This window comes from Pelodiscus sinensis, chromosome 4 (genome assembly GCF_049634645.1).
Source record: "Pelodiscus sinensis isolate JC-2024 chromosome 4, ASM4963464v1, whole genome shotgun sequence".
In the NCBI taxonomy this organism is placed as follows: Eukaryota; Metazoa; Chordata; order Testudines; family Trionychidae; genus Pelodiscus; species Pelodiscus sinensis.
The window spans coordinates 38,781,317-38,806,826 of NC_134714.1; the positions used below are offsets into that span (position 1 = coordinate 38,781,317).

Below are 25,510 nucleotides of genomic sequence, written 5' to 3' on the forward strand. Positions count from 1 at the left end.
TGATTGATTACCTTTTGTGTTCCCTCTCTCTGGGGCATCTATATGGGTCACTGTTGGCAGACAGGATACTGGGATAGATGGGCCTTTGGTCTGGCCCAGTATGGCTGTTCTTATCTCAATGCCTAAAAAAACAAGAGGTACTAGCACAAGATGGCTGCTGTCTCACTAATTGCTGAGCTGACAACACATCAGCTATTTATCCAGGGTTTGCTTTTATCAACAGATCTAGAACTTAGTCTGATCCTCTATGTAAATGTCAGACTAGTGATATTCAGATCTCAGTGGTTCAGGAGCCAAACTAGCAATCAACATTACCCCAGAGAGCCACAGTAATGTAAATTCATTCTTTTTTTACTGTTGTGCTATGTATTCATTCAGGCAGTCCCCAGGTTACGTACAAGATAGGGACTGTAGGTTTGTTCTTAAGTTGAATCTGTATGTAAGTCGGAACTGGCGTCAGCCGCTGCTGAAACTGATCAGTTTCAACCGCGGCTGAATCTGGATGCCAGTTCTGACTTACATACAGATTCAGCTTAAGAAACGCAGGCGTCCCCAAGTCAGCTGCTGCTGAAACTGATCAGCAGCTGATTCCAGGAAGCCTGGGGCAGAGCAACTCTGCCTCGGGCTTCCTGTAGTCAGCCGCTGGTCAGTTTCAGCAGCGGCTGACTTGGGGACGCCTGGGACAGAGCAGCTGGGGTGCTGCCGGGTTGGTCCAGAGCGGCGCTGCGGGACCAACCCGGCAGCCCCCAGCTGCTCTACCCCAGGGGTAGGCAAGAAAAGCCTGGTCTGCTGGGGGGGGGCACTAGCTGCACCAGGGGGACAGGAGCAAAGCCGCGGAGCACGCCTGGGCTGTCCCGCTGCGGGTGTGCTCCAAGGCTTTGCTCCCCGTCTCCCTCCAGACCAGGGAGACGGGAAGCAAAGCCGCTGAGCACGCCCGCAGCGGGACAGCCCGGGCGCGCTTGGACTGACCCCTGCGGGCGTGCTCAGCGGCTTTGCTCTCCGTCTCGCTGGTCTGCAGGGAGATGGGGAGTAAAGCCTTGGAGCATGCTCGCAGCGGGACAGCCCGGGCGTGCCCGGGCTGTCCCGCTGCGGGCGTGCTCCACAGCTTTGCTCCTGTCCCCCTGGTCTGCTGGGGGGGTCCAGCAAAGCCACTGGACCCCCCCAGCAGACCAGGGACACCCGGGCAAAGCCGCCGCCTGGGCGGCTTTGCTCGGGTGTCCCTGGTCTGCTGGGGGGGTCCAGCGACTTTGGGAGACCAGGAGACCAGGGAGACCGGGAGAAGCAGACCAGGGAGACCGGGAGAAGCTTTTCTCGCCCCGGAGGACACGGGTGGCGACCCGCTGCCCGTGAGCTCCGGGGCAAGAAAAGCCCCGTTCGTAAGTGCGGATCCGACGTAAGTCGGGGACTGCCTGTACTAGAATACTTATCTACTGTTGCTTGGGTCCTTCAGGGCAGGGGGCTGGCCATGTGAGAGGTACAGGAGTCGGGGCCGGGACTTGGGGATTTGGGAAGCTTAGAGCATGAGTCTAGTGGTGTGGGGGGGATGCAGAAGTTGGGGTTCAGGGTTAAGGAGTGGTGGAGGGTACATGAATAGGGGCTCGGGGTGAGGAGGGGCTCAGAGCAGGAGGTGGGGGTATAGAAGTCAAGACAGGGTGTTGGGAGGAGGGAGAGCTCAGGGCAGTGGGGGCAGTTTGTCCTCTAGGCATGGACCATGCACCCATGCTTCTCCTCAGGGCTGACCTGGCATAAAGAAGGAGGTTATTTGGGGGGGTGTTCTTCACAGGCCCATTCCAGGGAGGTAGAGGGAAGAGCCATGCAGCCCAGCCACAGGGAACGAAAGGGCCGTACTGGGTGGTCCCATCGGTGTTGGGATGGGGTGTTTGTGTGGCTCCTTAGTGGCAGAGGGCCTGGGTTGCACTGCCTGGCCCAGCAGTGCTCCCAAGGGAGCCAAGGCAGCAGGCCCTCCAGTACAGCACTGCGGCCAAGGGCTGGGGGGGAGGCTAGGGACAGAGGAGCCACTTACATGGGCTGGTGGCCAACAATATAGCCAGCCCCAGCCAGCCACGCTTTTCCTTGTGCAGCTGTCTCCTTGTAGTCACTGCAGGATAACTGTCCCCTGTGGTCGCTGCCCCCAGCGGTCACTGTGGAACATAACTGTCCCTCCGATCAGTCCCCTCCCTTGCCATGTTTTGGAAAACAATGGAATTCCAGGCACATCCCGTTGCCCTGGCACAACTAAACCCTGACCTTGCTTTAAGTTAGGGTAAGAGAAGCTGCATACCAAATTTGGTGGTCCTACTTCTTACTGTTTAGAAGGAGATCTTGAACAAACAGAATCACAGATTTCACAGATAGATGCACAAACTCTCAAATTATATATATGATTTAAAACAGTGGTTCTCAAAGTTTTTGGCCCGCAGCTCATGCTGCTCAATGTAAACCTTTTCACGGACAACCACCAGCCAAGCACCCATGTAACAAAATGCCTTAGCTTATCTCTAAATAATACTAAATAATTCACTTGAACTATAATGCCAGTGAGCATATATAACCAGTAAGAAAGGAAATGTTATTAATCAAAATAATTAAATGGATTAAGTGCTTTAACTTTATCATGTTAGTTTATCAAACTTTTTTTTAATATAAAAGTAAATTTAAAGTTAATTTATGTCCTAAACAAAAGGTTTCAACCTTGTCTTTATTTAGCAGGTGTGGGGAATCTTTTTTGGGTCAGGGGCCACAGTGAGGCCACACAAGTGAGAGGCAAAAAAACCCCTCAAAAAACAACAAATAATATCCCAACCCTCACTGGTGTGGCCCCCAGGTGAGATACCTCATTCCTCTGATGTTCCAGTCCCACTGGGGGGAAAGGGTGTGAAGGTGTAGGGAGAACCAAGGTTCTGGGCTCCCCACGGGCCAGATCAACTCTTTTGCAGTTCCAGGATTAGTATATTTTGTGAGTCCCTGCTCCCAGGTTCTGGATTGAGGCCAAAAATGAGGGATTCAGTGTGAGGGAGTGGGCTAGAGATGGTGGTGCAGGAGGAGGTCAGGGTAGAGAGTCTGAGTGCTAGAGCAGGCTGGGTGAAGGGGTCTGGCTGAGAGTTTGGGTGCAGCAGTGTGTGAGGTTGTGAGGTCTGGCTGAGAGGGAGTGTGCAGGAGTAGGGTGGAGTGTCTGGCTAGGAAGCAGGGTGCAGAAGCGGGCTCAGGGTGGGAAGTCTGGAAGGGAGGGAGGGTGTCAGAGTATAACATCTGTCCAGGGGGCAGGAGCAAGGGAGGGGGCAGTGTCTGTTCAGTAGGGAGGGGGAAGGAGTGGGCTAGGGGTACATGAGGGAGATGAGGTTATAGGGTCTGGGCCTGAGAGGGATGGGGGTGCTGAATTTGAAAGGGCCTTCCCTCCCCCGCTGCTTTAGGCACTGCTCCCATTGGCCTTGACTCTGGCCAGTGGGACCAATGGGGAAAGCCTCCAGGCATCACAGCTGTGCACTGCTAATCCCCCAGCTGGGGGGGAGCAGAGTTGCAGCAGGTGGAGTCGCTTTCTTCCCCCACTAGCTAGATCCTGCGGCCAGGCTTAGGGCTTTCTCCTGTGCCCCCTCCAGCAGGAAGTCAGCATTGGCACTCCAACCTTGCGGAGGCCAGGGGGATGCAAGGGTAGAGTGCCATCGAGGGCTCCCCACTGCAGAGAGAGGTTGGGGGCTGAACCTTGAGGCATGGCCCACTTGCAAGGCTAGGGATTGTAGTTTGAGAACCACCGATTTAAATACTATGATGTGTAATAGTCCTTTTGGCTAAGATCAAGTGTCTTTAAACATTATTTATATGTGTATGTATGTGTGTATTATATATATACATACACACCCACACACTTTTACAGCAAAATAACTGACCAACTATTATTTTATTAACTACAGTTGGTTGATAACATAGTAAAAGCATTCTGATTGGTTAATAATTAAATCACACAGTGTTTTAACATGCATCTCCTGTGACTTTTTGCAGTACATTAAAGAGCCACTCAAGGTTCAAAGAGTCATTCATGGTTCATAACGCATATTTCTGGGTTAAACTGCTTTTTTGGGGCGGGAAAGAGAGGAGGTCAGTTAATATTAATACAGATTTGTATGATGACAATCTCAAGAGTGGATGATTTCAAAAGTGGAAAATACTTTTACTTTTGTGCAAGTCTTTTGTTGTATTTACCAGATGAGGTATGACAGCCCTCAGATATTATAAGTAATAAACTCTTAATAATGTCTGTATAGAGATTTGAGTCTGCCTTTCTGGCCCCTAGCTACTTCAACTCATTTGTTAATTCACAACTTTTCAGCCTAATTTATCTTTTTTTTTTCCTTCACGAATTTTGTCTGTCTAGGCTAACTTTCTCTCGCTTGCTTGACATCAAATTTAGGCTAGAGGAAAAATATCTATTATCTTGCATCCCAAGACAAACAAAACACAGTCTGTGCAAATGAAATTTATTTATTTACATTTAAAATGCTGTACTAAAGAATACTTGCTGCAAACTTGATGTAAATTGAAAAGCTCAGTAGATAAAGTTGCACAGTTAATTAGAGCAACAGCAGTTTATCTGGTCATTGTCTGCCAGATAGTTGACTGATCTTCTCTTCAGAATCCTAGGGGCACTGACTTAACAGTATGATACAGTCAAACTAAATGTGACTTCTCCTGAAAATTCTACAGAATAGCAGTAGAAACCTGCTGAGTTTCTAGTTCTTATTCAGTTTAGCACAATACAATATGCATGTAGCTATTTAAATATGTGATCTTTACAGACTGTAGCTTGAAGTTTTTTAAAAAAAATCCCCTACTTTAATAAACTCTTAAGTCTGTACCTAGAATGAGTAGATCAAGCAGACACAGCTTGTTTTTAAAAGCTTTTTTTAGTGTCCTTTCCCCTGTCTGTAAAAAGATGTGGGGCAAAGAAACAGCAGAAAGACACTAGCATGCTTCTACTCAGTGTCACCCTCTGGGAGGTTCTGGTTAGTGATTACATCTATCTGTCACTAAAGGGAGATCTGATTACTTGCAAACAAGAAATAGACATACAAGTTTGGTGAGGTAATATCTTTTATTGGACCAGTAACTTGTCTTTTTAACATCCTGGGGCTGACACGGCTATAACTACACCGCATAAAAGAATAAATACACATTTTACTCAATAGTAAAATTTAAATTCCTTTTGCACTATAATTTTTCATCAACATGAAAAATTCAGTCTCATTTATCATTTTAAATATTACTTACTTGTATTCTAGTAGGGTTTGGTAAAATTGTCAAAATACTCAGTTTGATTTGAAGTGACATTTAACTACTAGTTGGAACTGTTTTTGACAGCCTATGTAAAATTGGTTCTCATGTGATCAGTTTTTATTTTTTGAACTAAGATGAGACACTGGAATCATATGGACTAAAATCCAAAGGCTCTTTTGAGGTCAAGTTTTACAGTTCAAACCTGGTTGGTCCATGTGTTAATTTGCAGACTTTGTTACACTGTTCACGCATTCTCTGACTTTCACAAACATCTCCCTGTTTGGCCCAAAATATATTTTGGTTACTTAGTTAAAATTTTGAAATAGTCCTCACATTTTCTTAGTGTCTATTTGATCCTTTTCATTTAACTAGTCAGGAGGTATGATCCTAAGTCATGAATTTATTACAACAACTGTATTCTGTTTAGTTAATGTGTAGCTCCACAGTAAAATCAGACCTAGTATAACAAGTACCTATGTTCCTTGTTTTAAGTTGTTAAAAATAGTTAACGCAAGGTATTGATGTAGACCATAGTCATCTGAATTCAGCATCCTCAGGGTTGACCAGCTTCTTGGCTGCTGTGTCCCAAGTAAGGATGTAAGGGAGTAGTTAAGTTGACTACTTGCATTCCCCTCTCCCCTCCTCCTCCTCCTCCTCCTCCTCCCCACCCCTCCTTGCCTCTGTATCAGATGCAGCTGGTGGAGAGGAGCAAGAGCTGGTGCTGGGGAGAGCCAGCTTAAATGACGGCTCCTCTCAGCACTGTCTCTGGGGTACTGCCTCTATCAGAGGCATCAGCAGGGAGGCAGGGGAGGAAACGGTGAAGCATCCTGCAGAGCAGCCCCTATCTGTGGGGGGGTTCCAGTGGGGAAGTGGTACCCCCGTGGACAGGTGCTGCTGCCAAAGCAGCCTCTGTTCATGGTCAGCTCAAACTGACCGCAAACACAGGCTGCTCCGTCAGCATCCCTGTCTACAGTGGTTGGGGCTGGCCACAGACAGAGGTTCCTCTGGCAGCAGCCTCTATTCACGGGGGGTCCCAGTTTCCCGCTAGGACCCCTGCCGACAGGGGCTGCTGGACTGGCGTGAGCAAGCCAGCTCAGTCCTGGCTCGCGTTGTATCTGTAACACTCCCATTGTTGCTCTGCAGTTTAAATGTAGTAGGAGCCAAGCTGTCTGCCTGCTCCACTCTTACTACATTTAAATTGCAGAGCCACAGCGGGGTAGCTTCAGGATCTGGCACAAGGCAAGACTAAAGTTTCCTCCCTTATCATCTAATTGTGTAGTAGATAGAATTTCTATCTACTACATGATTATTAATTACTTGCTTCCTAACATTCCTAGTCCCAAGGCTACCTATCTGTGCAACAGTGTATTCATTCGGCCTCCTAAAATAAAGCCTCCCTCTAGTGGCCATGGCTTGTTGTGTTGAGGATAATTCTTGTTTAAGGTGGTCTTAAAGAATAACAGAATTTGTTCATAATTTTCTACAGATCAGGTTATATTGTAGATACAATAAAAAATAACTTCAAATACAGAGGCACAGGCAGAATTTAACATTTCAATGCTAGGATGCATTTTATTGCAATCCATTATTGGACCCTCTACCTGCCCAAGATGCAGGGCAACTGAGAGCAGCCATCTCCCTTTGTCCCGACTCCTTGTGCAGCTGATGACAGATGGAGGTGGAGGGTCCATGACTCCAAACTGGATCCCTACAACTGCCCACATGGTTCTGCCCAACCTAGCCGCAGCCGAGAGAAGGGGAAGGCCTTGGAGCCATAGCCCAGCCATGGTAAGAGCTGAGTAAGCAGCTGTGGGAAGCTGTGGCAGACCCTCCAACTGTCCTAGTTGGATGGGCCAATCAGCCACTTGCTTATGTTCATGCCCTATGAGCTCCCTGCCTAGAGCCAGTGGAGGGTCTGCACCAAGGTTTTTAATAAATGCCTGTGCAGCTCTTAACGTGGCTGGGCTACAGCTCCAAGGCCTTCCCCTTCTCTCAGTTGGAGCCGGGTTGAGCAGAACCATGTTGTAGCTGTAGGGATCTGGTTTGGAGTCATGGACCCTCTACCTCCACCTGTCTTTGGCTGTACAAGGAGTCAGGATGCAAGGAGATGCTGCTGTCAGTTGCCTTGCACCCTGGGCAGGTAAAGGGTCCACTGTGGCTTCTCACAGCTGCCTGGTCTCACTAGCAGGACTCCCATGTGGGCCTGGCTGAGGGGTGTAGCCTTAGAGAAGGAAGCAGAGTCTGCCCTGGTGAAAAGTGGATGTCAGGCCTGTAAATTTTCAAAAAGTGGGAGGGCCCTGCCCCCCTTGAGTGTCATTGATTTAGATTAAACCTAACATAGATGATCCAGGAGATCACATAATGTATGTATTGTATTCTACAAAATGATCTTGTTTAGAAAACCAAAATAATTTCACTATACATTCACTGAGCAGTTATCAGATGCTTAACTTTGGTCAGATGTTCTTTAGGAAACTCGTAGGAGCTTATCTTCTTTTACTCTTGATGTTGGCATTATTCTAGGATATGAACAGTTAACTTTAAGCCTTGATTTTTTTTCTGTAGTTAGTCAGATATTCAGGCTCCATGAATATGTTAACTTTAACTTGGAGAGAGCTGCATGTAGAGTCCTAATTTAAAATATTATTTCACATCTTATTTTCTGAGACTAAAATAAGATCACTTTCTAGATGTACACTGACTGCTTAGACCTTATTTTCTGAGAGAATGACAAAGACATGAAAAGTAGATGCCAGACTCCTCTTTTGACTTGAACAATCTATTGCTTTTTAAAGTAACTTAGTGATCAGAGGGGTTTTTTAAAAAAAGGAAGTGAAATTACCAGTGTTTGTTTTATACTCTGCTACTCAACAACTGGCCAGCAGAGGGAGCACAGATGAACAAAATTTATTCCCAGAACTTTTCTGGCAAACCTGAAAATAAAGCAGAATGAAGTGGGCTTGTGTAATGCACATAGAAAGAAGGGAGATAGTCAAAGCAGGCAAATAGAAATCAGAAAGGTTACATTTCTATGATGGCTAATATATGTATTTGTCCTCCTTGCTTTTAACAGAAACTTAAGAGTAAATGTTTCACCACAGAAGCTATAGTGATTGTGTACATTTGTCGTACTTCACCACAACAGATGCTTATTTAATCCTCAGCTAGTGTGCTGTGACAGCATTGGCAATAATGCTAAAGGTTTAAAAACAAGTTTCTTCTCTTTCAGAGTGCGGCTGCCACTGCAGCTACCTTGGCTCTGCCAGCTGGTGTTACTCCTGTTCAGCAGATACTTACAAATTCAGGTAACTAACTTAACATTAAATGGATTATAGATAAGTGATTTAATTTGCAAATAATCTTAATTTATTATATTAAATTTCATGTGAAACATTTAAAAATCAGGAAGGAGTGTGGTGATAGAGAGTCTATCTACCATACAGTTCTTGAGGTATGTTTTACAATGCTACTTTGCCAGCATAAGTCTTTAAAAGATTTTATTTGATACACTTCAAAAGATTCTCAAATAATAAACAGTTTTTTATATTTGAGAATATAAACATTACATTAAGAGGTAGCTTTTAAGACTGCTAGCTACATTTAATGGAAGTTTGGCTGAAATACAAAGTTAAGGTTTATAAAGATTTATAACAGTGTAGGAATCTGATTCAGAGTAGAGGTGAAATGTCCAGATCTTAATACAAGGAGAAATTTCCTCTTTAGTTTTACAGGGCCGTTAAGTGTATGCTACAGGATCAATCATACATTACTTATGGCATGGCCTTTCTCCATCTACAAAAGGGCTACTGTATAGTGTTTTCTCAAATGGGGCTGTGGACAGCAATTTGGCATAGGTTCCTAAGGAGATTGTGCTCTCCAGTTCTCTGCAGGTGTGGATCTTGATTGCTGAGTTTGTTGTAGATGGAGAAAGGGAGTTAAAGCTTCTCTTAGGGGAAGAAGATGGAGATGAGGGTTGTCTGAATATCACTTCATTCCTCCTTTCTCATGATTTAAAAAAAAGGAGAATAGTTGAAGCTGAAGTATGTCTTGTCTGCAACTCTACACCCATTACACAGAGCTGTTGATAATCTTTACTGGCTGCTCAGTTGCAATGAGATGAAACATGCTCTACAGATCGGGGATAAAGTGGTAGGACTGTGCTACGGGTAATGAAAGAGATTATAGAGATGAGATTAAGGAGAGACCCTTGTGGGGAAGAGGGATGGAGAAAGAGAAATACATAACACTCAGACTTAGGTACATAATACATGGAAAGAAAAGTAGCTTAGATAAAACATTGTTCAGGCTCATGCATGGACCTAAATAACTGAAGGTGGCATGAGAGAAGGGAAAGGAAGATGAAGGTAAATAGACATAATAAACTGTAACAAAGTAGCTGATGCTGGCATTTTATAAAGAAAAAGTTAGGATGTAGTGCACATAGATTTGCACACATGGAGCTCAGACTTGTGAGGTTGGCATCTTCCCTGCCTCTGGAACTTATCCCTCCTATCTATCTCCTGTGGTATTGACTTTTTCAAAAGGTGGTCACAACAGTTAGTTTGCATTTTCCTCAATCACCTTTAAAAATATGAGCAGGTAACTAATAAAATCCAAATATAGATGTTAAACATAAATATTATGTTTGAATTGCTGCTACTCTGAGCATATGCCCCTCTGATTCCTGGCACATGAAACCCCTGTTGGCCCTAGAAGCCGATTTCAAAACAAAGGCAAAGGTTTAAGCTCTTTTTTGCCCATTCTCTCTTCCTATTAGTGCCCTCAGTAGAGTGAAAGTAAGGAGGTGTGCTCCGGCAAGTGCCAACCCTGGACACACTCTTTAAAGAGCTGTTTTGGAGAGGCTGGATTGGCTCCTCTCAGGCTGCAGCAGCCTGGTCCTGGGGTAGGCCACACAGACTGTCCCCCATCTAGCTGTGAGATGTAGGGTTGCCAGGTGTCTGGTATTCACCCGGACAGTACGGTATTTTCGCCTCCTGTCAAGTAAAAAAATACCGGACACCTAAAATGTCTGCTATTTTCTGATTCCCGCCCCCCCCCCCCCCCCCCCCCGGCCAGGAGGCGAAAATTCCGGTCACCAGGCAACCCTACAAACACTCAGCCCCCTCCCCCCCCACCTCCTCCGAACCTTCCCCCGGCTCCCAACACTCCCAGACCTCATGCTTACCTGGTTCCACAAGGCTGCTGTCACAAAATGGCTTCCAACCAAGGGGAAGCAATGCTTCGCCTGGGTCTTAGTGCTCAACTTCTCCCCTGTTCCTATCTCTGCACTCACTCTTAAAGGGGACATGCTGTTTTATTTTTATTTATTTATTTTTGCTCAACAGCTTTGGTTGTCTCCCCCCCCCCCTTTTTTTTCCTTCAACAGAATTTTTTCCTGGTGTGTGTGTGTGTGTGTGCGCGCGCGCGCGCGCGTTTGTGTTTTTTGAGGAGGGAGTGTTCAGTATTTTTGTTTCAACCATCTGGCAACCCTAGTGAGGGGGCTAGTAGCAGCCCCCATTTGGCCTCAGTGGCTTGGCCCTGGCCCTACTCCTGCTGAAGCAGAGGTAGGTCGGGAGGCAGAATGAGTCATGGCAGTCCTAGCTACGGCTGCCCAGATGCATGGCCTGGTCCTGGCCAGGTGAATTAACCTGGCCCCAGGACCCCAACCCCCACTCTCTCCTCCACTTTAAGCCCCCTGTCCTGTGCACTCCCCACACACTGCAACCCTCTACCCTGAGCACCTGCACTCCATTATGCCCTTAAATTTCTTAAAGGTACTGTTGTATCGCGGCAAACCCATGTCCTGAGGTGCTTCCTCCAAGCGGAGGCACGGGGGTTGGAGTACCCGTAAGAAATTTAAGTTACGTAGTTACTTTTACCTCGACCCTCAGAATAAATGCCCATGCTCCTTCTACAATCTGAATCTTAAAATTCTTCTACATCCTGTAGGAGAAGGGGTTCTCCTTAGGCTAGATGTTAGGAATAAATTTAAGAGTGTAAGCTTAACTATTCACATCACAGCACTGTCTGCTTGACAGCCACTGATGAAGCCTGCAAGTGATAGCTCAAAGGCAATCAGGAAATAAAAAAGCCTGTGAAAACAACAGATTTGTTTGTTTGAAAACAAATCCAGTAGTTTTCATGTAAAAAGAGCAATCTAAATTGTGAAAATGAGTTTTCTGTCTGAGCCAGCGTTCAATGCTTGCAGTCCTGGTGTTTTTCTTGTGGAGCTGCAGAGCAGAAAAATCTTTGAAATTGTTTTCTTCTGGAGTGAAGGACTTGTTTAAAAAGCCACTCATACTTGCCTTCTTATATTTCAGTGTTGTCCCAGTCATGGTTCTGCAAATCTTTTCTCCCTGTATCTCTGTTTTTTCTGTCAAGCATAGTAAAGGTGATGAAACTGGGGAAATGAATAGCAATCCAGAGAACTATATTTTACAGTATTGTTTTGCCTATACACAAAACATAGGTATTTTACACAGTGCAGCCGTTCTTCTTCGAGGCCATCCCTGTGGGTGCTCCAAGGAGCGTCCAGTGGGAAGATTTCTATAGTAGGGCTTGTGGATAGGCTGTTCGCACGTGTGCAGTACCCCTCAGCCAAACAGCTAAAGCACACGTGCGAGCCACAAATCCTCCAGTTCCTTCTCTGCCGCTGCCGGTGCTGGTCAGAACCCGCAGTGTGCTCTGCATTTAGCTCCTCACTTAGTAGTTAGATACCCTTTTACCATAGTGTTTCAGTCAGACTTAGCCTTTAAATAATTTTCCTTTACACAAAGAAGATAAAAAACCACCTTTCTTTTGCGACACACCGCAGAACTACAAATAAGTGGAGGCTCACTGCCTGCCACTTTCCCCTTGTAGGAATCACCTCACAAGGGCTCTCCCCTCCATGTTTTTATTGGTTTTACTGCTGTTAATCTTTTTTTTAATTCATCTGAGGAGAACTTCCATATTGACCTCCTCAGAACCCCCCCCCCCCCTCCAGGCATACGCCACTGTGTCTGGTGCTCAGATGCCACCTATTTGCCACTTGTATATTTACCACCCAGAGGGGCGTCGCTTATCTCTGCTACCTGAGGGAGTAATGCGGAGTAATTCAGTGTGCTCTTTCACAGAGCCCTGACAGTCGGAGCAAACATAGCAAGATAGCTAAAACTGAAACCTATCTCTTGCTTGGACGGCAATCTGACCAGCTTTAGACTCTGCCTTCCATGCATCCTCTCAGCAGCGACGTCAGACAAGGCAGCTGCAGCGGCAAGCTCTGCAACCTCTAAACAATCTAAGAGGATGCATGTCAGCCGATGGTCAGGGCAGTGCGTGTGTGTTATACACCTGAGTCTTCAACTGCCTGGACACAAGGTCCTGTCACAGCGGGCGGCCTTAGGGAAGACCGACGGTCGCCCCAAGAAGTTTAACGTCCGTGTCTTTGACTGCTAGGATCGGGTCCCTCCATGGCAGGCAGCCGACAGGCTGACAGATGCCCCAGAGTTTACAGGGAGAGTTTATTACACCCGTGTCTTTAGCCGCTAGGACTGAGGTCCCTCCGCAGCGGACAGCCTATGGAAGGCTGATGGATGCCCCTATGGATCTGTCCCCTGGAGGCGACATAATCCAAATGCCCAGCTCTGCTTGTATCTGTCCCTTATAACCGGCTGGAGTTCTTTTAAATTGTGCTTGGTTCTGTTACAGCAACGGAAGGAGTCAGGTTAAAGCTTAATCAGTTACAGGTTTATTAAAGAAGCTTATAAATCATATGGTTACAATGGCTATTGCTCTATTTCTTAACTGCTAGCAAATATAGATCTTAAAAATGGTTACAAAGAAAATAAAGATAGAAAATAGAAATAATGGTACCAAGTGACAGCTTAATCTTTAAAGAGCTCTAAGTCTATGTGTACAATTTTTACCCCCTCCTGTGCCTCTTGACTCCAGTGTATCAGGCCAGGGCCGGTCACTCAATTCCTAGAAAGACGAATACAAGGTAGGTGTCCCTGTGGAACCTCTGGAGGCCAATCACCTAACCCGGCCAGCAGATAGATGGTAAATTGACGCTCAGAGTAAGTGTGTTGCTGGTCCAATCTTTATACCCATAGGGGCCCGTATCCTCTTTCTTATCTAAGATGTCAAATTATATTGGTCCGTCTTTGTGATGCAAGTTCTTACAAGGGAGTTTCAATTTAATTTACACTTGTAAGAGAGAGAACTAAATTGTGAATACTGGACATTCTTTACTGGGCGGGAGATTCCTCTCCCCGAACGAGTGTGTGTTCGTATCAATATAGGTGCCAGCCAACACAGTTCTTGCAGCCTCGAGGTCAGCTTATTGACTTGATCACTCTCTCTCATCTATGTTTTCAGCTTACCCAGGGTCAGATGAGCCAGCATATCCGGGCCTCTTGTCAAGGCTTCAAAGACTATGCTGATTTTTATTGCTCCTTCTCTGCCCTGTATGCAGGCACCTCAGAGGGGCAAACAAGATGGATGTGACAGAGGGGTGGCCTGTCTGGCTACAATGCATCAGATGCTAGCAGGGAATCCCCTTCTCCCAAGAAAGGGCGATCCCACAACTCCAAGCCAGTTATGTCCCTGTGGGGGCTCTGGACAAGAGCTTGCCGGGGCTCGGACCACCCACTGCACCCTGGGGGTCCCAAGACCTTTCTACAATGCCAAAATAAGCTAGAAAGCCTAAGCCGTTTGCGGCACAAAAACTCAAGACAACCCTGGCACTGCTAGCACCGACTCTGCACTCAGCTTCTGAAAAAAATAGCAGTTTTACTAAAGCCTCATGCTCGACTCTGTCGGTGTGAGCATCTCCCCCACTACCTGGCAAGGCAAAAGGCTCACAGCTGCAGTACCTCCCACTGCCTATGCCTCAAACTTACTCTTTTACATCTGCAGACCAACTAAAAGTTACCTGAGTACCCACTACTCTGGTTTTTGGTATTGAGGCCTCTCTGAAACTTGCCAGGTTCTCCCCAGCAAATATAACAGCTTCTGCACCTTCTTTATATAGTGAGGAGGAAGCTCTGTCTCTCAAACACCATCTCGCCCAGGCACTCCTCCTGTAAGAGGAGGACACCTCAATCATAACTGATGATGCCTCGGTGGTACCCCAACCAGTGGCTACTGCTTCTCATGCCCATGCCTCCCACTTAGCCCTACTGAACCCCGGGCATCTTTCAGAACACACTAGCAACAATAACATCATGCTGGTCAGGCTCACTTGAGACACACATTAGTGACCTCCCTAGATATGTCTGGGGATCAAACTGACTTTGATCACCCTTTCAGTGATGATGACTTGAATGATTCATCTCACCTGCCAACTCAGCTGTCCTCTCCTCCAGAGGATGCCCTCATGCTACCGACTCCCTCAGCAGGCGATGATTCCAGAGCTTTTCAAGACCTTTTTAGAAGGGTAGCTGATGCATTAGAGATCTCATTAACGACACAGCCTGACACCCAACATAAGCCCACCAGCATCCTACACACCACACCAGCGGTCAAACTAGCGCTACCCATGGACACTGCCCTCATGGATCCCACTAAACACTTGTGGGAAACACCAGCCACCATATTCCCAGTGGGCAAAAAGGCAGATAGGAAATATTGTGTCTCCTTGCAGGGTACGGAGTTCCTCTTCACACATCCTCCTGCCAACTCCCTCGTAGTTGATGCTGCCAACCAGAGGGCTAAACATACCTTACCAAAATCCATTTCCTCTGATAAGGAGTGGAAACGGCTTGGTCTAATGGATAGAAAAGCGTATTCGTCTGCCTCCCTCCAGCTACGCATCTCGAACTACATGGCTATGCTGGCAAAATATACACATCACATTTTCGAACAGATACCCACTTTTATTAAATACCTTCCAGAATAAAAAAGGGAATAGTTTAAAGCCAACACAAATGACGGCTCCGTAATAGCTAGGACAACTCTACTGGCCTCCCTCGACTCTGCTGATATTCTCTTGCAGTCATGGTTGTGATGAGGAGAGCATCCTGGCTTCCACATATCTGGCTTCCTAAAAGTGGTCCAACAAGGGTCGAAGACCTCCCTTTTGAGGGCCCAAAGCTTTTCATGGAGTCCACCAACACTTCGTTGCATTTCCTGAAAGATTCCAGAGCCACTCCTTGCACGCAGGGCATTCAGGTTTCTGTGTAGCAACATAAACAAAATAAGGGCTATACTCAAAGATACAGACCTGCCTTCTTTACTCAACCACAAAGGCAGTATGACCAGAAAAAGCGACAATGCCAGAGCAGAAGGTGACAATCCGCCAGCCAGCCCACCACGTTTCAGCCCTGTAATAGACAAACGTTTTGAAGTTCAACCAGGGTTCATGGCTCGCGCATGCACATTAGCTGTCTGGCATGTGCAGAGTACTGAGCATGTGCGAACAGCCTATCCACAAGCACTGCTATAGAAATCTTCCAGCTGGGCACACTGTGGCGCCCGAGTACCTAAGGTGGAGCACTCACAGGATCACCCATCTCAAAGAACTTCAGTTACTGCAGAGGGTGAGTAACCCCCTCTTCTTCTTTAGGTAAAAATAGTATTCTCCCCCACGCCCAAAAAATGGAATAGATTGTCAGATTTCTAAAATCCTAAAGGAGGAGGAGTTCTTCTGTTGACCTTGTTTAGGCCTTGTGAGAGGGCAGAAATTAAAGAGTTAGCTTTTTCCTGCCTTCAGCAGGAGTTGTGACGGGGGTTCCAGTAGCAGGATGCTATGCTATGCTAACAATAGTAATATAGCCAGAATGACATTATTTGGACAAGTACAACCCTGATGGTATACACTTGTAGAGTTCAGGTGTGACTTTACTCACCTAAGAAGTACCTCATCATCTACATTGCTGTTTATATCCATGCAAGCATGTCATGTAATGTATGTAGTCATGTACAACCAAAAGGAGTATGCAATGTAGACATACTGTGTATGTGTATGCACACGCTAACAATTTCCCAACACTGAAAGGTATTTAATGCTGAAATACAGCATTTAAACAGGGGCCTTGCAAAAACATGAAATACATTCTTTAAATGTAAGGAAAGAATATTTAGGAGATTGCTGTGCTGTTTTAGTAGATTAATCTTTGTTGTCATGCGAGTTCTTGTATCACCTATTAGCAACCTGCCTTTTGTCTCATTTTTCAACTAGTCTTCCATTGTGCTCCTTGTATACTTATGATTGGGTTTTGAAGACAGTCCTGTCCAGAGTTTTGAAGACTCGTCGTGTTTTGAAGCTGTTAGATGTGATTAAAGTACTGTATTAAAAATAATAAAAATTCTCAACCTCTTATTGGTACAATATTGGTGGGAGTGTAAGATGAACTTTCTACCTTAAATACACTCAAGTTTTTTTCCAGGTGACCAACTTTGAAAGAGAAGATGGTTTTAGATGTGGAGTTTTACATTTTGAGTGGTTTTGTTTTTATTGCAGGCCAAATCCTGCAGGTAGTTAGAACTGCAAACGGAGCTCAGTATATCATCCAGCAACAACAGCCAGTGGTTCTACAGCAACAGGTTATACCACAGATGCAGCCTGGTGGTGTTCAAGCTCCTGTTATACAGCAGGTAAAGAGGCACATTTTGAATAAGTAGGCTCATAACTAAAACTGACCAGTAGGAAGATTTTCCAGTAGTTTTTATTAAGTATAAAGATAAGTTCTTTTGTTTGAATTGCATGATAGATATGCCAATAATGGCTCTGAAAAATTGAAAGATCTACATAAAGAAATGGGGATTTTAAAAATTGCTTTGACGCCTTACAAATCTTTGGCTTCTGTGCAGGATCTTCCTACTTGATCTGCATCCAGTGTTACCGATTTTTTTCAAAAGGTGATCCCAATATTAGAAGTAGAATTATAAAAATCTTAGGTCTCAAACACAGAAAAGTAAACAAAATAATCCATGTTCCTTGAACTAATATAAACAAGTGACAGATTTAAAATATAAGGAAAAAATAGTATTCCTTCCTTCCACCCCCTCCAAAAAAGGGGGAATAGATTTTAACAAATTTCTAAAATCCTGGAGGAGGAATAAATAGTTCTGTTAGTATTGTGTTATGTAAAGTGATTGCTAATATAAACTCCTTTTGTCAGGTTTTGGCTCCTATCCCTGGAGGGATCTCCCAGCAGACAGGAGTGATTATTCAGCCACAGCAAATCCTATTTACAGGGAACAAAACACAGGTCATACCCACAACAGTGGCAGCTCCTACACCGGCACAAGCACAGATTACTGCTGCCGGTCAGCAGCAACCACAGCAACAGGCCCAACCACAAGCACCACTTGTACTCCAAGTTGATGGAGCAGGCGACACATCTTCTGAAGAAGAAGAAGATGAGGAAGAAGATTATGATGATGATGAAGAAGAAGACAAAGAAAAAGATGGAGGTGAAGATGGCCAGGTTGAAGAGGTAAAATGTGACACACTGCTTCTAAAAAATAAGACAATATCTTGACTTGAATATTAATAATTTTGAGGCAAATATCCAAAAGGCAAACATTTTTAAATAGCGAGTTATTACTAAGCTAACATCCTTAACTGTAATTAGACCAGATTTCTAATTTAATTTGAGGTGGTTTTGGTCTGATTTTTGGCTTGTCTCTTGTGCAGGTCTACACTACTGCTTATGTCAATATATAACTTATTTCACTCAGTGGTGTGAAACTCCACACCCTGAGTGACAAAAGTTACAGCAACCTAAGGGCTGTCTACATTACATTTATTTTGGTGGGAGATGTTCTCCCACCAGCACAGCTTCTTCTTCTCACAGAGGTGGAGAATGCTGATAGGAGAACTCTTTTCGGTTAGCATAGAATATCTTTAACAGACATGCCTCAGCAGTGAAGCTGCACCAGTGTAGCACTTTTAGTATACACTAGGGATGTTAGGTATCGTGTAATTGAATAGCCATTTAACCACATGAAATTTTAGCAGTTACATGACTATTCGATAGTCCTCAGGGGTGGGGCTGGCAGTCAGTGTGTTTTTGGCCCCACTCGTGGGAAGCCCCTTGCCACCTCACTGCTGCCTGTCTTATCAGAGCGTGGGGTGGCAGGCGGGGGCCAGTCCACCAGAGCAGCCAGTTTAAAAACTTGATACAGCAGCAGCGTGGGGTAGCGCAGTCCTTGTCTGAGCTCCCCGCAGGCGGAGACTGGTCTGCAGCAGCAGGCCTTGTCCGTGGGGGTTCAGGATCTCTGCCAACAGAGCCTCTGTACGTGGGGCACTTGAACCCCCCACGGTCAGGGACTGGTGCCGTGGACCAGCCTTTGTCCATGGCAAGCCTGGGTCATCACAGACAGAGGCTGATTTGCGGCAGCCTTCCCTGCCTCCCCCACTTCCCACACTGCTGCCTCTGAGAGAGGCAGCAGCACAGGGGGGATAGAGCAGGTGGCACTGTGGAGTTAGTGCTAGGGAAGCTGGCTCCCCCCCAGCACCGGCTCCTGCCTTCCTCCCTCACTGCCTCTGTAGGAGGCAGCAAAGTCGGTGGGGGCGGGCATGCAGGTCCACGAAGCTGGCATGTGCAGGAAGCCTGCTTGAAAACTGGCTCCCCTCATGTATCAGCTCCAGTCTGCCCCACTCCACCCTCTGTGCTGCTGCCTCTCTATCATGTTGCTTTAGCCTCATCTTTTCACTGTTACCAACCTGTTTTATAAGGCACTACTTCTAGTTTTGTGTATCACATAGGTTACTGCACATCCACAACCTGGGAGGGTGGGGGGAGGTTAGGGTATCCTCTGGTTCAAAGAAGCATGTTTTCCTTCTTGGATAGTATTATTTTCAATGCCAGCTAATCAAGAGTTAATATCATGATTGATGGGGATTTAAGTTTTCCTTGCCTCAGTGTCTTATAATTAACCCATATAACAAAAACCAGTGGTGAGGGAGTGTGTGAGAATCTTTTTTTTTTTTTTTTTAAGGAAAAGGATGTTCCATGTTTTCAGTTGTGATTTATCAAATAATGCTTAAAAGTATATGCTATTAACAGATTACAGAACCTCCCTTAATTGTTGCTTTAGCATTCTCAGGATAGGTAAATGCTAAAGTCATTTTGGAAAATGGAGTTTGGCACTGTATGTACCATTTGGTGCTGCCTTGGGATAATTTATGAATACTGTATGTTGTACTTGCTTATTGGGGTGTTTACTATATGACTACATTTGGTTTAGCTGAACAGGAATCTGTCTAATGCAGCAAGGCAAGAAGAAAAAGAATGGTTCAAGAAAAGGCACCCCTCAGCAAACACTACAGTAATTAAGGGACCATATTAGAGCTTTTGCTCTTGAGGACTCTTGTATTCTCTCCTGCTGATTCGAGAGGGTTTAAAGCCCAGAAACACAGAAGAACCAGGGGCTGGTTGTCAGGGAGCAAGACTGAGACAGAGGCACCTGCTGAGGTATCTGAAGATGCTAAGCCTGCCTAGGTTACTACCAGGGAATGGGTAGCTTATGGGCAAGGTGAACATGCATATAGGCTATTCATTTTTAGAAGCTTTGTTCCAGTTGATAAAATAAACAATATTTCTGGTATAAGAAGGCTGTCTGGTTACTATATTTACCACTGCTCACTGTCTCCTAAAGGGAAAAATGCAGGTGCACGAACTCTATCGAAACAACCAGATAAGAACAGTTAGTGTGTTAGGATACAGTAGTCCAGGCCCATTTTAGGAGTGGGAGAATTACAGCCTTCCTCTCCTTGACTGAAAAAGCAGTGACCTGACAAGTGAGGTGGAGCACTTCAGAGAGACCAGAAAGGGGACAAATATCTACATACCCCTGTGATTATAACAGCACCTCTGAAAAGTTTTACCTCCAATCCGCGTTCTTCCCATACTCAACCTTGATTCATGTTATAACCAGATCTTACTTTCATGCATATGATCAAAATATCTATAATTTTAATAGATGTGAGTCAGTTTATTATAAACTATTGGAAAATGTTTCTTTTAGGAACCCCTTAACAGTGAAGATGATGTGAGTGATGAGGAAGGACAAGAGCTGTTCGATACAGAGAATGTTGTCGTATGCCAGTATGATAAGGTAAAATCTCTAAAAAAACAGAATTTTTATGAACGTCACTTTTCCTTGTTCTTCCCTCTTTCTTTTCTCCCCATGAAATCATGAATTTAATCTGTATTTCAGAGTTGTATACACTGAGCTATAAATACCATATCTTACCACTGTGCCTGAAAAAGGATCATTTCTTGGTGTTGGCGAGTTGTGATACGTCTGCATAGACTTTTAAAGAAAGTGTCATTTGGTGCCAGATATATAGTGGGTTTTGTATGATGTGGACAGTTGTCCACCAAAAACACTTCACAAGGGGTGACTAAATAGCCGTTTGAAGAGAAAAATGTTCAAATCACAGCACACAGCTTCACTTCTTCATTCAGCTAGCTATCCCATAGGTAGTTAGGTTCTTATATAGTGGCTAGCTTTTTTTTTTTTTTTTTTTTTTTTTTTTTAAGAGCCTTGAGCTGGGATATTGAGATTGGGCAAATAAAAGGAGAGAAATCAAAAGACGTAGAAGCAGAAAACCCAAACTTACTGCAGGCTACGGTTGGTGAGATGTTCTGATGGATTTCCCCCCTTTGTTGGGCTAAAGACTGGGTTATAGGATCACAGTATTGATTACATAAACATGCTCTTTTGACAATGGAAAGAACTGAAATTCACAGGAAAAAAAAAACTTCAAAAATCAGAAAAAATTCTTGGAGTTGTAATGTTCATTTACACCTAAACCCCTAGGCCTGCTCTAATTGTAGATTCAATATGCATGCAGATAGACTGGTTTAATTTTGTTATGTTTTCTGGTGTTTCAAAAGTATTTTAGTGTTTAATTTTGCAAGTGATATGGTTTTCTACTAGGTATGTTCCAGTTTGATTAGACTTTTCAGAGCATGGGGCATGCTTAATTTGACTAGAAGGCAAATCCTCATTATTTGGCCAAGAAGATTTCCACAGATTTACTGTTAATATTTCAATCTGGTGTATTTCACTTCAGCTGTCATCTTTAATGATTTTTGGCTAATCTTGTGTTAGCATGCTAACAGAATCCACCAGAAATCTGCCAAGTAAAATAGCTCCTCTGCCTGGCAAATAAATACCTAGTCCTTCGAAAGCATGGAACTTCACTTTCCTTTTTTATGAAAGACAGTGAGTGATAAGTTAAGCTATTTGTGTGAGGGAGATATTCTAGGGGTCTTGGATAGTCACTACTCAGAACTTGACACACTTTGTCTTGCATTACTATTGTTGACGGAAAAATCCATTCGGTATCTGGGAATCTGGAAAACTGTGTGTTCAGGTGTTCTCATTTTACTATATTGATAGGTAAAATATTTTGAGTAGATGATGAAAAGCCTATTTATTCCTAAAATTACTGTGTATGTTGAACTAGTTAGAGAATTAATGTGATTTTTACCTTTTTTAAGATGCATGTGGCTAAGCCCACTTACATGGTACAGCTGGGCTAGTGACTGTATACTTAAATATCTGGAATGAAAATAGGCCTGCACTGGAACATATCATTTTAATCAAATTTTATAAGAGATCAAATACCACTTGTGTGGGAATATTTAATTAATAAAGTATACAAGCAATATGTACTCTGTAGCTTGTAGCCAAAATTGAATGATCAGTTATTTTAGTTGCACTGTTATCTCTCTGTATTCTGGGAATGGCTGGGTGTTCTATTTTTTGCATGATTCAGTTGATAATTAGATTCATTTACTGTCTTATTTTGAGAGGCTTTTTTCTTACTGGTTTCTATAGTTGCTAGTTTTTCTTGTTGGAAAATACAGGTCATTCTGTTCTTAGAGTTCTGCTTTAGATGGCTTTTTGTTGTTACTGTTTACTAAGCAGGAGACATTTTTTGTAACGCACAAAGCTCAGTCAGGCACCCTGCTTCCACTTATCTTTGAAAATCTCCCCTTATTTGTATTCTAGGAAAACCTGAAAGTCTCTAAAAAGGATCAGGGCTGCTAAGCATGCCATACATGATGGAAAAAGTCCCCTAACAGAGAGCTTAAAGTTAACATAACTTAAAAAACACCCCTAAAATAAAAGCATACTAATCAGCTACTCCTAATACAATAGACCCTCTGAGTTACAAACACCAGAGATATGAACTGGCCAATCACTACACATCTCATTTGGAACCAGAAGTACACAATCAAGCAGCAACATAGACAAATAAAGCAAATATAGTACAGTACTGTGTTAAAAGTAAGCTATTACAAATAAAGGGAAAAGAGTACAGGCAGTCCCTGGGTTACGTACAAGATAGGGACTGTAGGTTTGTTCTTAAGTTGAATCTGTATGTAAGTCAGAACTGGCATCCAGATTCAGCCACTTACATACAGATTCATCTTAAGAACCCCAGGCGTCCCCAAGTCAGCTGTTGCTGAAACTGATCAGCAGCTGATTCCAGGAAGCCCGGGGCAGAGCAACTCTGCCTCGGGCTTCCTGTAGTCAGCCACTGGTCAGTTTCAGCAGCGGCTGACTTGGGGACACCTGGGGCAGAGCAGCTGGGGTGCTGCTGGGTTGGTCCAGTAGCGTGGCCGCTCCTCGGCGCTACTGGACCAACCCGGCAGCACCCCAGCTGCTCTGCCCCAGGTGTCCTGATTCAGCCGCTGCTGAAACTGATCAGCAGCGGCTGAATCAGGACTCCTGGGGCAGAGCAGCTGGGGTGCTGCCGGGTTGGTCCAGTAGCGCCAAGGAGCAGTGCTGCGGGACCAACAGGCAGCGCCCCACCTGCTCTACCACAGGCCCTGGGCTTTGCTCCACGTCTCCCTGGTCTGCTGGGGGGGACACTAGCTATGTCCCCCCCCAGCAGACCAGGGAGACACTGAGCAAAGCCGCGGAGGACCCAGGCCGGACCCGCGGCGCTTCCAGCTGATCTGGATCAGCTGGAAGAGCCGTGGGTCCGGCCCGGGTCCTCTGCAGCTTTGCTCAGCATCTTCCTGGTCTGCATCTGCATCTGATCTTCCAGATCAGCGCCGCGGGTCCGGACCCGGGTCCTCCGCCGCTTTGCTCAGCGTCTCCCTGGTCTGCAGATCAGGTCTGCTTCCAGATCAGCACCGCGGGTCTGGCCTGGGTCCTTCACCGCTTTGCTCCCCGTCTCCCTGGTCTGCTGGCTCCCCCAGCAGACCAGGGTGATGGGGAGCAGCTTTTCTCGCTCTGGAGGAGGCGGGTGGCGGGACCAGGCGTCCTGCCGCTCCAGTCCTCCGGGGCGAGAAAATCCCCATTCGTAACTGCGGATCCGACATAAGTCGGATCCGCGTAACTCGGGGACTGCCTGTATTATTCTTCTGCATAGTAAAATTTCAGAGTTGTATTCAGTCAGTGTTGAGTAGCACATTTAATGTTTTGTTCAGAGTTAGGAACAATCTCCATTCCTGAAATGTTTTTTGTAACTCTTGAGGTAATACTGTAAAACTCTTTTAATGACCGAACAAAACTGTCCACCCCCACAAAAACCATTTCCTATCAAAGTCCTTCCTTTTCAGAAGCCTGAGTAAATAATCCTAGCAGTGTTTCATGAAGGGCAAAAAAAAACTGGTTATTCAGACCAAGGAGAGAAGCAGCCAAAGCTGAGGGCCCTTCAGAGAGAACACTAGGCTGATGGCCCCCTCGTTTTTTTACATCCAGAGAATGCCAGTTCAGGTGATTGTGATCTCCGCAAAGCAGTTAGACTATTTTATATTTCCCCAACCCATTTAGGGCTTTGGGTCAGAACCTCACCAAACTCTCCACTAGAAACCATTAGACAGCCAATGCATTACATGGAGCACAGGTGTGGTATACTGTTGGCGACATTAGACCACATGCCAATTAGGAGTGTTAGCTATCGGGTAATTGCATAATCATGTAACTTCATCAAAACTTTGTGGTTACACGACTATTCAATATTCCCTAGGGGTGGGGCCGGCAGCCAGTGCACTCCCAGCCCCACTTCTGGGAAGCCTCCTACCACCTCTTGCTTGCTGCCTCTCTATTGGTGGCAGGTGGGAGCCAGTCTGTGAGGGGACCCCACCATAGACACGGGCTGCTGCCACAACCCCACCCCCACACACACACCACCCACACCCCGCAGACGGGGCTGCTTTGCGGCAGCAGTCCCTGTCCACAGGGAATTCGAGCTCCCCGTGAACATAGGCTGCTCCATGGGAGGCGGAGCAGCTTCTGTCCCACAGGGAGCTCGGATCCCCCTCAGACAGGGGTTGTTGCCATGAAGCAGCCTCTGCCCACGACGGGCTCGGGCTCAGGCTCACCGCAAACAGAGGCTGTTCTGTGGGAGGCGGAGTAGCCTCTGTCCCCAGGAGCTCAAACGCACTGCGAACAGAGTCTTCTTCGTGGCAGCCTCCCCAACCTCCGGTGCTGCTGCTTCTGACTCCCGGCTTGCACCCGGTACCCTTTGCTGTGCCTTAGCCTTTTAAATGGATTAAGAGCCTGGTGACTCTTAATACATTTCAAAGGCAGTACTGCAGTGGGGTTAGCCTCCTGGACTGGGAGCTAATCCCACTGCAGCTCCGCAGTTTCTCCTGCTTTTCGACTAATAGTCAATGGAAATTCCATACACTAATTAAGCACAATTTAACATCCCTACTAATGACCTTTATAAGTCTTTCAACTTTTGCCTTTCCAGCTTGTGCTTACTATTTGAAGTCAAGTCCCTACCTTATATTAGGCCTATTTCACTTCGTCCTATCTTTCTGCTCGCTTGGCGGTATACAGAAGCAGGGGTTAAACAAATGAAGGTAAAGGGTCAGAGTTGTATTGCTGCCTCATTCACCTCTTTCATCCAGGGCTGAACAAATCATTTGTTTCCCATATTTTCCATAAAGTGAGTAAAACTGGAATTGTGCCATTTCCAAATGGATTTCTACATTCACAGTTCTAACAGGAAAAGGGTATTCACTCATGTTAGAGATGGATAAAGATTAAATTACCTTCCTCTGTACCATAAAATATATTGTATTGGATTTCACAGTTACTATGGATACAGGATTTATTTAGGGCTCTTGTGGGATCTTCCTCTTGGCTAGAAAATACTGCCAGATGTATAACAACACTTTTTTTTAATGTCAGGTTCTGGGATTAGATCTCCATCCATATATCCTGATCAGGTATATGACTGATAATTCTACAAAATTTCTTTCCTTAATTTGTCAATTTAGTTCTGAAGTTGCTACTTGTTTCTGATACAAAGTTCAATTTAAATGTGTATTTT

General features: G+C 45.2%; 1 protein-coding gene across 2 annotated transcripts in view; it reads left to right on the plus strand.

Annotated features, from left to right (window-relative positions):
• The window catches only part of GTF2A1 (general transcription factor IIA subunit 1), a 42,600-nt gene that overhangs the window by 13,224 nt on the left and 3,866 nt on the right, over nt 1–25,510 (plus strand). The window contains exons 5-9 of one of the 2 annotated variants that reach the window (XM_075926764.1): nt 8,498–8,573; nt 16,712–16,845; nt 17,373–17,690; nt 20,227–20,316; nt 25,369–25,406. In XM_075926764.1, the coding sequence (XP_075782879.1) occupies nt 8,498–8,573; nt 16,712–16,845; nt 17,373–17,690; nt 20,227–20,316; nt 25,369–25,406 (656 nt within the window). The remainder of the gene's footprint in view (nt 1–8,497; nt 8,574–16,711; nt 16,846–17,372; nt 17,691–20,226; nt 20,317–25,368; nt 25,407–25,510) is intronic. The other variant, XM_075926763.1, reaches the window with a different exon arrangement.